This window comes from Electrona antarctica, assembly GCF_951216825.1.
Source record: "Electrona antarctica genome assembly, chromosome: 8".
Taxonomy (NCBI): domain Eukaryota; kingdom Metazoa; phylum Chordata; class Actinopteri; order Myctophiformes; family Myctophidae; genus Electrona; species Electrona antarctica.
In genome coordinates this window covers 17,972,278-17,984,805 of record NC_136789.1, presented here as the reverse complement: position 1 = coordinate 17,984,805, position 12,528 = coordinate 17,972,278, and the positions used below count along the sequence as shown (strand labels likewise).

Sequence of the window (12,528 nt, the reverse complement as noted above, 5' to 3'; positions counted from 1 at the left end):
TTCTGTTCATTGTTTTTTTTTCTCAAAGGGGCTACAGTGAGTTCATAAACCTCCCAGAGAAGTGGTATTTATTTTTTGGTTAAAAGGAAAAGTTTGCTCTGCTGTATATTCTTATGTTATGGAATTATTGTAATCAAACTATAGAGTAGTATAGAGTAGTTCAGTAACAGGAGTCTCCCCTTCTCTTCAGCTCTTTAGAAACAAAATATGTTTTCAGGTGGGTTCCAATCAAGAGTGAGAACCTCACAAAGATCATTTAAGAGCTACAACAGTTTTGTCTTCTTATTTAGTTTCATGATTTCATCACTTCCAATTTAACTTTTCTTTTTTTGGGGGGTAGGGGGTGGGGGTGGTTACGTTTATCCTGTATCTTGTATGATTTCTCTCCTCTGATTTGATCAAAATGGTGCTCCCATAGACATAAGACGCCTCTTCCGGCTCTGGGCCCGGGACGTATGTTCTCAAGAGAACAGAGATTCCTTGTGAAGCACAGTGGAAGCATGAGCGTGCATCACAGAGCGCATGTTCGGGTCTGATTGAAGTTCCGGAAAGTTGCGCTGTGATTGGCCAGTAGTCACTTGAGTGGCAGCGTGACGTAGCGTGCATTCCACACTTCCAGCCCCAGTGTAAATTGTTCCGCCCCTTCTTTGACACACATGGCTCCAGCGATCTGCATCTATTTTTGAGTGGTGCAACCGCTCCAAGGAACAGCAATGTCCGTGTTCAACCGTGTTTGTGTTCAACCGTGTTCGTGTGTGACTATGAGCACCAGTACCAATGAGTACCAAAAGTGGCGCTGTTGTGCCAGAAACAGAGAGAGAGAGATAGTGCTGCACTGTTGCCTGCTAATGAGAGAGGGAGAGGGAGAGAGAGAGAGAGAGAGAGGTGGGGGGGGGGGGGATTTGCACCACTCAGTTCACACGGGTGTGATTTTTTTTAAATATCTATGGGTGAGAAATATATAACCAAAAAAGTAATAATAATTTGCAATGCTTTGCATTGTTGTAGTTTGAGAAGCACTCCCTATGATGTTGGCCTACGAAGGCATTATGTACATTCCCTATCATGTTATAGCCTACGAAGGCATTAAATGTACATTCCCTATCATGTTATAGCCTACGAAGGCATTGAATGCACATTCCCTATCATGTTATAGCCTACGAAGGCATTAAATGTACATTCCCTATCATGTTATAGCCTACGAAGGCATTAAATGTACATTCCCTATCATGTTATAGCCTACGAAGGCATTACATGTACATTCCATACATACTGTTATCAATCCCAGGGCAACAGCTGGGAGGTGTGCCATACCCTTGTAGTAGATTAGTGCTAATCTGTTAGTGGGTTAATACTGCAGACAGGACTTCAAGGTGATTAACTTCCCGTGGCAGGGAAAAAAAACTAGGTTATTATAGTTTTTCACAAGTTTTCATTTGTATTTATTTTTAGTTGTAGTTATTTCATTCGTTTTAGCTAACTGTAATAATCCTTGGAGAAACATTACATTATATTATAAATGTCTATCGCGTTGCCAGTAGAGGGAACTTTGGGAGCAAACCACCACATACAGTCCTGTATAGCCTAGATCAGGTGCGCCCACACTTTTTTGACTTGAGAGCCACTTTCAAAATGCCCAGCTAAACGTGATCTACCCACCCAAAAAATGTGTTATCCCATTGCTGAAAATCGTTTAAAAATAATTACCTTTGGAATACGGACGCTGATGTTACACATAATAGAAGGCTTTTTTTTGCATATTACTTTGTGATCTACCTGCACAGCCTTTGTGATCTACTGGCTACTTGTGATCTACCCTGGCCTAGATGGTAACAGGACATGCTGGGGCAGCTTGTACACAACCTCAAACCTGTCTGGGTCTGTAATCCATGTCCTCAAAGACTTTAGGATTGAGGGAGAGGACTAACAAACCACCTCCCAAAGGCCAGCGTTGACCCAGGGTTGAGCTTGGAGGGCTACATGTAAATTAGTTGCATGCAAACATTAATGCTTCTGGCAGTGTTTGATCCTAAGCCGGCAGGAAAAACTGGAACCTTAACTGCTATTTTATCTCCAGTGAAAAGAAGAGAGTCCGCACACAGGTTAGCTCCAATGGTGTTTTCTTTTATTGAAACACCATAATATACACAACGTTTCGACCGCAGGCGGCCTTCATCAGGTGATGAAGGCCTGTACTTGCATTGGTCCGGCACCAGCCAGGAACTAGATGTGCGCAAGCCACCTGCTTTTTTATAATGTTTATATTAGATGGCCAACGTGTGCTGCCTGCTATTACCATTTAAAATGTATTTTCCTAAAAGTATGGTAAATCTATACACTGCAGTGGTAGCAAGAATAGGCACAAAAAAAACACAAAAAGTATTTGAGATAAAGGTCCAAGTCCAATGTTGCTATTTCTCTCTTTGATTACATACTGTACACCCCTCAGTCTCTCTGTATTTTACTGAACATCTTTCTTCTAATTAACCACTGCTCTATACTTGATCGCATGAATACTGAAAATAGCTGATCTACATTCTCACAATGTCACATTGCTATGTGTTGTGAGCTTTATAACAAAACGCCTATGGTCTCCGAGGCTATTAGCCATAGAGCTTCTATTTCTGACAAAACTGAACTGAAAGTGTTTAAAATAGACTCAAATCTATCATTTGAATTAAATCTAATCTCACAAGGCATGGAGGTGACAGAAATCTGTCACCAGGATAAGTTAAAACAGTGGTTCTCAAAGGGTCCAGTGACCATCAGGGTTCCTTCCGGGGGTGTCTGTTCGCTCCAAGCACAAATTGCCCTTCACAGGTCTGTAACTCTGAGAGTGCACTAATGGAACCAAATGGACCCGCATTTGTACACTTTGAGTTATGGGGATCCATAGTTTGAGATCCAGCTCAGTGGCCTTGTCGTTAAGAGTGTCCACCCTGATATTGGGAGGTCGGAGTTCGATTCCCTGGCTGGGTCATACCAAACTAAGACTATAAAATCACACCTGTGTGAACTGAGCAGTGGAACTATGGAACATCCAGACCCCCAGGAACGCGGCCAGGGTGCCGGCCCGGTTTCCGGCGAGCCTTCCCACGTCCAAAACGGTTGAGAAATGACCGAGTTACCGCGTGGGGTTCCCCGGGGTGTTCCCGGAACATCCAGACTCCCAGGAACACGCCCAGGGGGGCGGCCCTGTTCCGACGAGCCTTCCCGTGTCCGAAACGGTGGAGAACTGACAGAGTTAACATGTTGCAGCTTTCCGTGCTTGGACAAACACGTACACAGACACGTGCACATAGGGACCCAGTGCCTCCCTGCTTGGCACTCAGCATCAAGGGCTGGATTCGGGGCAGGTCGGTCCCTGCGACATACTAGTGCAGGGGTTTTCAACTGATTGTGAACGAGAGACCACCACCCTGACTAAGAATCAACCTCAGAGTGGGGACCACTGTTGTGTTGGGGTGGCATATGGGCTCAGATTAGCACTTGCTATCCATCCCATGTCTATACATACAACTGTAGTAGTCCACGGACTACTACGTATATTGGTCTAGCTGAGCGGATAATAGGCCTGCAGGTGGTCCATGGGAAAATGTTTTAAAATATAAATAAAATGTCTTTGTTAAATGTATTAAAATATGTTTTAGTAATACAGTATTTGAAAAGTCCCTCAAATGTAAGAAAATATCTAACTATAAATGCACCAAGTCTCTGTGTGTATACGTACGTGTGTACATCTCTAATCCACGTAACTCTGGAACCGTTCGCCCCACCGACTTTAAATTCGACACACCACCACAGGGAGTGCAGTGTCCGATGTTGAGTCAGTCGGTTGTCCCCACGGTTGTCCAGAACCGCCACAAAAGGCCATGGGTTCTGGACAGGGCCCTCCCTGCCCAGGCTCCATATATGGAGCTAGCCCGTTCTGACATCACAAATATGTTCTGACATCTGCATAGACTCCATATTTGGGCATGCCTGACAAAGAACTCCATATATGGGCATAAAAGGGACGCATACATAACTGGGTGGGGCATGCATGTCCAACTTGCATCGTTCCAAGTAGGCCAGTTTGAATTAATAACTAATAAAAAGATTGAAATTAAATCATGACTTTTAAGGGCTTGATTTAATTTATTGCACGATACTATGTGCAACAAATTATATCAAGCCCAGGCATTTTTTTTATCAGTTTTTTTATTAATTTTTCATATGAGTAAAAAATAGCATACAAAAATTGTTGAAATGTTTTACCCCTCCCTCCCCCCAGAGTTCCCGCTCTGAAAGAGCCACAACCCCGGAAAGGCCAGGCATACTTTAACTGAAATATATGAGCCAAAAGATATTTTGTATTTTTGTTTTTGAGAAGCACTAATCTATTCCTATGCCACGGTTACCCTTATTCCATTCTCTTACTTTATCCAACCTTCCATTAAACTCAGGTTAACTGATATAGCCTACAGTACTGAAAGACGCATGATGACATGAGGCACATTTCCTAACTAGAAAAAGTGCCCACCAGGTGACCTGTGTGTGTGTGTGTGTGTGTGTGTGTGTGTGTGTGTGTGTGTGTGTGTGTGTGTGTGTGTGTGTGTGTGTGTGTGTGTGTGTGTGTGTGTGTGTGTGTGTGTGTGTGTGTGTGTGTGTGTGTGTGTGTGTGTGTGTGTGTCGCGGCTTGGCCTGTTGTAGCGCCACCATGAGGCTGATTTGAAAATGGTCAAGTGGCATTTCTTCCAAAGCCTAGTGGGAATATGCATGCACAGTTTCACCTCAATCGGACGCTGCGTTGAGTAGTTGTGGCGATTTGTACAAAACGGGTACAAAGCGGGCTACTCCTGAAAAGTTTAGAAGCCAATCGTAGCCAATGAGGGTGGATTATGAGAAATCAAACAAACCCGTCTTGATCACATGACTATGGAGAGCATGTGTACCGATTTGCGTGAAATTTGGATAAAATCTGAAGGAGTAATATTAGAAAATGTGTTTTACATATGTCGGCCTCCTGGTGGCGCTATATCAAGAGCAGATGTGAAAAATTCCAGGAAAAGGTTTTTCCTTGGCCTCTAGGGAGTTGGCATACAAAGTTATCCACAGAGCCGTGCAGTTAGAGGTAAAAACACTTTTCAGCCAGTTATAGCGCCACCATGAGGCTGAGTTGAAAATGTTCATGTGCCATTTCTTCCTGCCTAGTGGGAATGTGCGTGCACAATTTCACGGAAATCACACAATGTGTTCATGATTTGCAGCATTTTGTTTGAAACTGAGCACTCCTGCGAACTTTGGAAGCCAATCTTAGCCAATCAGTATGGAGTCCGAGAAATCTGAAAGACCCGTTTCGTTGAATGGCTCTAGAGCATGGGTTTTCAACAGGTGGTCCGTGGACCACTGGTGGTCCGTGAAGGTGTTGCATGTGGTCCCTGACCATGCATTTAGTAATGTAGGAAAGTGAAGATTTATTGCATTGACGTTAAGAAACAATGCAGTAAATCAGGGGTTCTCAACGTTTTTGGCCGGGGACCCCCGGAAATGCTTTGGCAATGTCTCGGGACCCCCGCCCCGCCCCCTCCCGACCCCCAATATAAATTGACTGCTACAATAACCTTAAACCATTTTGGGCGGGAACCCCTTTTGGTGTTTTAAGCATTGTTATAATTTAGCTATTGAAAAATAGCAGATCTACAAGCTCGTAGCGCGCCACTCGGTGGCGCGCTACGAGCTTGTAGGTCTGCTATTTTTTTTAAAAAGTGAAAATAAAATTTAAAAATCTTTTTTTTCTTTTTTTTTTTTAATAATTTGGGGACCCCCTAAAATAATTTGGCGACCCCCCGAGGGGTCGCGACCCACGGGTTGAGAACCCCTGCAGTAAATGATCTGGTGACAAACGATGACGCGTCGATGTTGTCAGTTACTGGGAAGTCGGATGTCAAGAACTTCCACAGAAAGGTGAGTTAGAATCTCAAGGGAAACCGTACCGGTTTGCCTGGTTGAGTCACCATTATAAGGAAATGTGCCCATAATCAATCGCAAGTGTCTGCTTACTCATAGAGTAACGGCCGGGCTCCACCGGGTGCGTCAGCGTCGCGTCAGTGTCGCGTCTCCGTCACCGTCAGGGAATGTTCCCTTTTTAATCAATGAAGGGTGGCTCCACTGCCCGCGTTGCGTTGACGGAGACGCGACGCGTGCATTAAAATTGAACCGGTGCGTTTTTTGACGCACGCGACGGAGACGCAACGCGTCCGGTGGAGCCCTGGCGTTAGTTACAATGAACAGCAACATGAGTTTAATATGGAAGGTTAATTTCTTTCCCCCACACCACGCGCATATCCCCCCTCCCAACACAACAATGGTCCCCAGGTTAATTCTCAGTCAGGGTGGTGGTCCCCAGGTTGATTCTCAGTCAGGGTGGTGGTCCCTGGTTCATAATCAGTTGAAAACCCTTGCTCTAGAGAGACTGTGTACCAATTTGCGTGATGTTTGGACAAAATCTGTAGGTGTACTGTCTAAAAACTTGTTTTGCACAAAGCGGCCTCCTGGTGGCGCTATAACAGGCCGTTCTGGAAATTTTGGGGCAGAGGTTCATCGTTGGCATCCAGGGAGTGTGTGTGCAAAATTTGGCATCGACCGGGTTAACGGTGCCGGAGATTAGCTGGTCACAGACGGACGGACGGACACACGGACACACGGACGGAGTGCAAAACATACTCTCTCCCCATGCCTTCGGCCTGGTGGAGACAATAATGATTACTCAATCAGGCAAGCTACCCTTCTTGAGATTAACTACCTTTTCTGTGGAATTTCTTAACCTCAGACTTCCCAGTAACTGACAACATTGACACACTTGCACTTGTACAGGTACATCAAGTTGCCTCAAGCTACAGAAACAGGAGATACCGGTATGCTCCTGCCCAGGCATGCCCTATGGACCACATGGGGCGGCATAAAGGCTTTATATTAGCTTGAGTACCAGTTAAAACCCAACAGTAGAGGGAGTCTTCTACAGGTCTCACTATCCTGCTCTAAAACCATAATCCTTTAAGAGGATCCATTGAGATGAAGGGGAAGAATCTACTAATTGATTTTAGTGGTGTGGATACGGCCTTCATGTGCACTCACTGACACACTGGCAGGTCCACTGTGCATGTGCTTCAAATGTAGAAAACTAAAGGAGACTTCTATGGAAGGGTCTGAACTCTGAAGTATACGGCATGGAGGCGGAAGAAGTCTGCGTTCATTTCCTTGGAGTCAGCTCTCAACGGTCTCCCAGATAAAGACCACAACCAAGAGAGACGGTTGAGGTAAGCTACTGCATGGGCACACTTCACATATACTGCTGTGCAGTCTCCTGGGGAGGTACACGTCCAGTGGTTCTCAAACCTTTTCATTATATGGACCCCCATAAGTCAGTGTACTGTACAAAGCTTTTGAGAACTACTACTGTAATTTAGTCAAACTATTTTGAATCAGTGCTACTGAGAAATGTCCACTGCAAGCTTGTTAACATGTTTGTAGCAATGATGCTAATGCCAATGGGTGGTATCAGCTAGTAAACTCTAGTTTATTATTATTGCAGTTTCAAGAAAGGTGGAGACAGAGAAAGAAAATGTATATCTGGCCATGCATACCCTTGCTTAATTGTACCACGTCCATCTTTAAACTTCATGTGAACAACACACCAGTGAAGTTTCATTCTGATCTGTAGTCAGTGGTGTACATTTATATACTTACCTGTAAGTACTGTACTTAAGTACAATTTTGAGGTATTTGTACTTTAGTTGAGTATTTCCAATTTCTAGTACACTTACTTGATCTACTCCACTATAGGCTACATCTCAGAGGCAAATATTGTACTTTTACTCCACTACATATATTTGAAAATGTTATTACTAGTTAGGCTTAGGCCTACTTTGTAGATTTTGATTATTACATTATATACTTATATGCTTTGGCCATTTGAAAATAGCCGATCTACAAGCTCACAATGTGTCGCAATGTGACACATTAAGTACATTTTGCTACCAATACTTTGGTGCTTTTACTCAAGTAAATGTTGAATGCCTGACTTTTACTTGTAACAAAGTATTTCTACATTGTAGTATTGATACTTTTACTTAAGTAAAAATTGAGAACTTTTTACACCACTGTCTGTAGTACACAACTTGTGAAGTTTATGCATTACACGAGAACCTGTGAAGTTTCATTGACGGGGCAAATAAGTTTGGCATTTCTAAGCCATTTGATGGTATAGGTCTCCACTCTCCAGAGGCTCTCAAACTTACATTGGAAGCATCCCCATGAAATCACAATTTAGAAGTTACTTAATAATTGTGTTTGTCTTCATCTGGCCTTAATGCTGCTATTGCCGTTCTTTGAGAATATAAATCGTATTGATTATACTTGCATATTGTATTTTTCTTGTTGCAAAAGCTCTTCTTCTCACCTGGCGGTGGCTCAGGATGGTAACCGCAAGGTTGCCAGTTTGAACCTGGGCTCCCCCAGAGTTGGTGTCGAAGTGTCCTTGAGCAAGACACTGAACCCCTAATTGCTCCTGATGTGCTGGTTGGTGCCTTGCATGGTTTCCGCTGCCATCGGTGTATGAATGTGTGCGTGAATGTAATGCCCAATCTATGTAAAGCACCTTGGATAAAGGTGATTATATAAATGCACCATTTACCAAAGCTTTTTGTTGAAAATAGCAGATCGACAAGGTCACAACTCTGCATTGTGTTGTGAGCTTGTAGATCTGTTATTTTCAACAAAAAGCTTTCTCCACAAGTGGTTAAGAGGTTGAGTAAAAAAACATAATAAATATGCAAGTCCATATTCCCCTTTACCCTACTGTCCATTTGTCCCAGCAGCCAGCCAGCCAGCCAGTCAGCCAGTAGTCGTCATGGTGTGTGTGGAGGTGCTGTGCAGCCTGGCTGTGTGGCTGTGTCTCTACCTTCTGCTGTGCCTGGCCTTCAGCCAGCAGGGGCCAGAGTGGAACTGTCGCCTGGTCACTCTCTCCCATGGGGTCATCATAGTGCTGCTGACCGCCTACGTGGTGTTCATAGACGGCCCGCTGCCATTCACACATGCAGGTCAGTAGGCTACTCAAATAATTTTGGTTTGTTTGCTCCAGATGATTAGCTTAATGTGTAACATTGTTTTCCTCACCCAACGGTAAACGAAACAACATACAGTAAAGTGTATATTATTTAAAGATGGAGTGCCACAATTTTTCCAGTTTTTCAGTTGTTCTCAAATGTTTTCATTAAATACTTTGGGCCAGGGTTCCCCATATAAGATTTAGTGTTGTTAAAATGTTTCCAAAAAATATTCATCGTGATATTGATTTAAAAATCGCCCAGCCCTACTAGTATGCGATAAAGTGTGACATCGTCTCTGCCGGGTGTAACTGTAAACCTCATTATGTCCAAAACTCAAATTTAAAAATGGCAAAAGTATCAGATCTGCAAGCTCGAAATGTGAAGTGCTGTAGTGTGATCAAGAAAGGCATTCATTTCCGATAATAAAAACAACACAAAGTTAGAATTTATCTGCTGTCTGGAAGAAACCACCTAACTCCAAAATGTATATTTTTCAGGTGATGAATCATCCAGTGCAGTTAGGAGTTCTTTTTTGTTTCAAAGCGCTTTGTAATACTCTTCATTGGTTCAATATTTTCTTAACTAACACACAGACTGTGCTGTTCAATAGTATTGATCTATGAAAAATAAAAATAAATCAAACTCCTCAAAAATGGAGTTATGGTGGGTTCTTCCGGACAGCAACGATATTATGGAGTTGCGGTTTTCTGCCTCTATAACACTATAATAATGATAATAAACTTTATTTATAAAGCGCTTTTCGAAAACAATGTTTACAAAGTGCTTTACAGTGTCAAGGGATAACCAACAACAGTCAAATTAAATGCACAAAATAGACAGTATAAGACAATAATAGAAGTAGAACCAAAGCATATGATATACATACATGGACATGACATGAGCAACATGATACATTCTAAGGAAAGGCTTTAGTGTACAAATATGTTTTCAAAGGTGATTTGAAAGTTGGCACTGATTTAGCTAGCCTTAAAGCCATTCCAGAGTCTGGGTGCCCGGGCAGCAAAAGCCTGGTTGCCCATAGTGACCAGGCGAGTCGAGGGAACTTCCAAGAGAGCCAGACTTGAGGATCTAAGGGTGCGTACTGGCCTGTATGGTTTCAGCATATCCGAGATATAGCTGGGAGCCAGGCCTCGCAGGGCTTTAAAAGTAATCAATAACATTTTGAAATCAACTCTAGCCAGTGGAGAGCAGCCAGGATTGCGAGACACTGCTCAGCTTGCAACCGACACTACTGGTCTGGATCTGCTCTGAGAGCTCACCCATGTCCGTTCTCCTCCCCATGCAGGCACGGAGAACACCAGCATGCAGACCCTGGCGCTGGCCACCTGCCTGGGCTACTTCTTCTTCGACATGGGCTGGTGCATGTACTACCGCTCCGAGGGCCCCGTCATGCTGGCGCACCACGTGGCCAGCATCACGGGCATCCTGCTGGCGCTGGGCATCGGTGAGTCGGGCTGCGAGACCTGCGGCTGCATCTTCGGCAGCGAGATCACCAACCCGCTGCTGCAGACACGCTGGTTCCTCCGCAAGGCGGGCCTGTACGACAGCCTGCTGGGCGACGCCGTGGACGTCCTCTTCATCGGGCTGTTCGCCACGGTGCGCGTGGGCGTGGGCACCGTGCTGTTCTACTGCGAGATGATCTCGCCCAGGCCCGCGCTGGTCGTCAAGGCGGGCGCCGTGGCCATGTACGCCCTGGCCTGGGTGTTCATGGTGGACATCGGCCGCTTCGCCTGCAGGAAGAGCCGGACCAAGTACAGGAGGTGGTTGGAACGTTCCAAGCTGGGAGAAGACGAGGCGCACGTGAAGAACGACTGAAGAGAGATCAATCCAAGAGTTGCGTTCAAAACAGCCTCATAAAGGAGGAGGATGAAGGACGGGATGAAGAATGCAATCGCTCGGATGTTTGGGTATGAATGACTGGCTTGCAGGTCCTCCTCCGCTGTGTGGAATGCCATGGAATCTGACACTGTTATGAGGCTGATTTGATTGACCGCAACGATCAACTCTTTGCTAGAAAGACTTTCTCTCATCTAATGGGAAATGTTTTTTTTCTCTCATCTCTTTTTTTCTCTCTCTGTTTTAAGCATTTTTTATGAATGATCTCATCTGTGTATTACATTTGGTCAACATTTTATATTTTATTTTTGTTCCGTTAATCAAGCATCGTATGTCTAACATAAATCAGGCGGGAATTCCACTTGCAGTGTAAAATCTGCCATTACGACGCCAGCAAGACAAAAGCAACTAGATTTAGTTGACTACAATCTTATATTTAGTCGACTAAAACTAGACTAACCACAAACACAACAGATCTGCCATTTTGGCCTTTGGTTCTACTTCAGCAACATCAAATGTGGCTGGTGGTCTTGTTAATGGGCTTGGTTGAACGAACTATATCAAAGGTGTTCTGGAGGTTGTTAAAACCAACAAACACAGGCTTTCAAACAAAGTATGTGCTGTGCGGCATATAGAAAGGGATTTTGTTTCTAAAGGATTGCTTGGTTTTTGTCTTCCATTTCCATCGGCTATGCTTTTAATTGCTATAAAATGTATTATTTATTCTTAGTTTCTGTTGTGTGTCTGTTTTCAACTGTGCTACTGCTTGTTGTGATCCAGGTGAGGTCAAATAGAGAATTATTATGAGTGGGGGAAAAAATTAAGTGTTGCTTTAAAGGAGCATTCAGTGATTTGGGTGATTTGGAAAACTACCCAGTCCGCCCCGGTAACAAAATGTGCACATGCACGCTCTACAGTGGGGGGAAGTGCAACAGGCCAACAGCATGTGCACCAAGGCCCACCCCACTCGATCATGATTGGAGGAAGGCCCCTCTCATCCTGATTGGTTGAAGGCTTTGCCACCCGCCACCAAAACTGAAACTAGGGTTTTTTGACCCCAGGGGCTCACTGGGGACAGGGAGGAACTCCTTATATGGTCAGCACACTCTATAGTAGGGAGGATTATCCAGAAAAAAAGAAAAAATAAGTGATATTTGAATTAAGTCAAATCACTGAATATACCTTTAAGCAATGTAACGACTTGAACCCTATAGCGTCCCTGTTCTGGGAGATCTACAAGTTCAATGCATCACAGAGACAATAGATCAGCTAGTTTATTTTGGCCAAGATTTGGCGTGGGGGCAGGAGGCAATAGACGAAAATATGTTTATATAGGGCAAGAACACATTGGTATAAAATTCCTGTTGATTGACCCAGACTGGTCAAATGGACAGGTAGTAGGCCTATACTAGTTCCATTGATCGAAGTCAGAACACAATCAATTGATCAAATAAACGTGCTCTGTAACTGCACTGCAGCCCACCCATCTGACCTTCCACGTTAATTGGCAACGCTTTTGAGATTTTCAAGAGGGGCCCCGGTCCAGAACCGCTGCACTAGATCCTAAAGGTTTTACTCCATA

The 12,528-nt window shown here is 44.1% G+C and overlaps 1 protein-coding gene across 2 annotated transcripts; it reads left to right on the top strand.

Annotated features, from left to right (window-relative positions):
* Positions 1-7,101: 7,101 nt before the first annotated feature.
* On the top strand, positions 7,102-11,675 carry tlcd5b (TLC domain containing 5b). 2 transcript variants are annotated; one of them, XM_079507557.1, is made up of 3 exons: positions 7,102-7,298; positions 8,859-9,080; positions 10,396-11,675. In XM_079507557.1, exons 2-3 carry the CDS (start codon positions 8,891-8,893, stop codon positions 10,923-10,925), a joined length of 720 nt encoding a protein of 239 aa, XP_079363683.1. In that variant the 5' UTR covers positions 7,102-7,298; positions 8,859-8,890; the 3' UTR covers positions 10,926-11,675. The 2 variants fall into 2 exon arrangements, with proteins under 2 accessions (XP_079363683.1, XP_079363684.1); XM_079507558.1 differs by having other exon boundaries at positions 8,856-9,080.
* Positions 11,676-12,528: the final 853 nt, after the last annotated feature.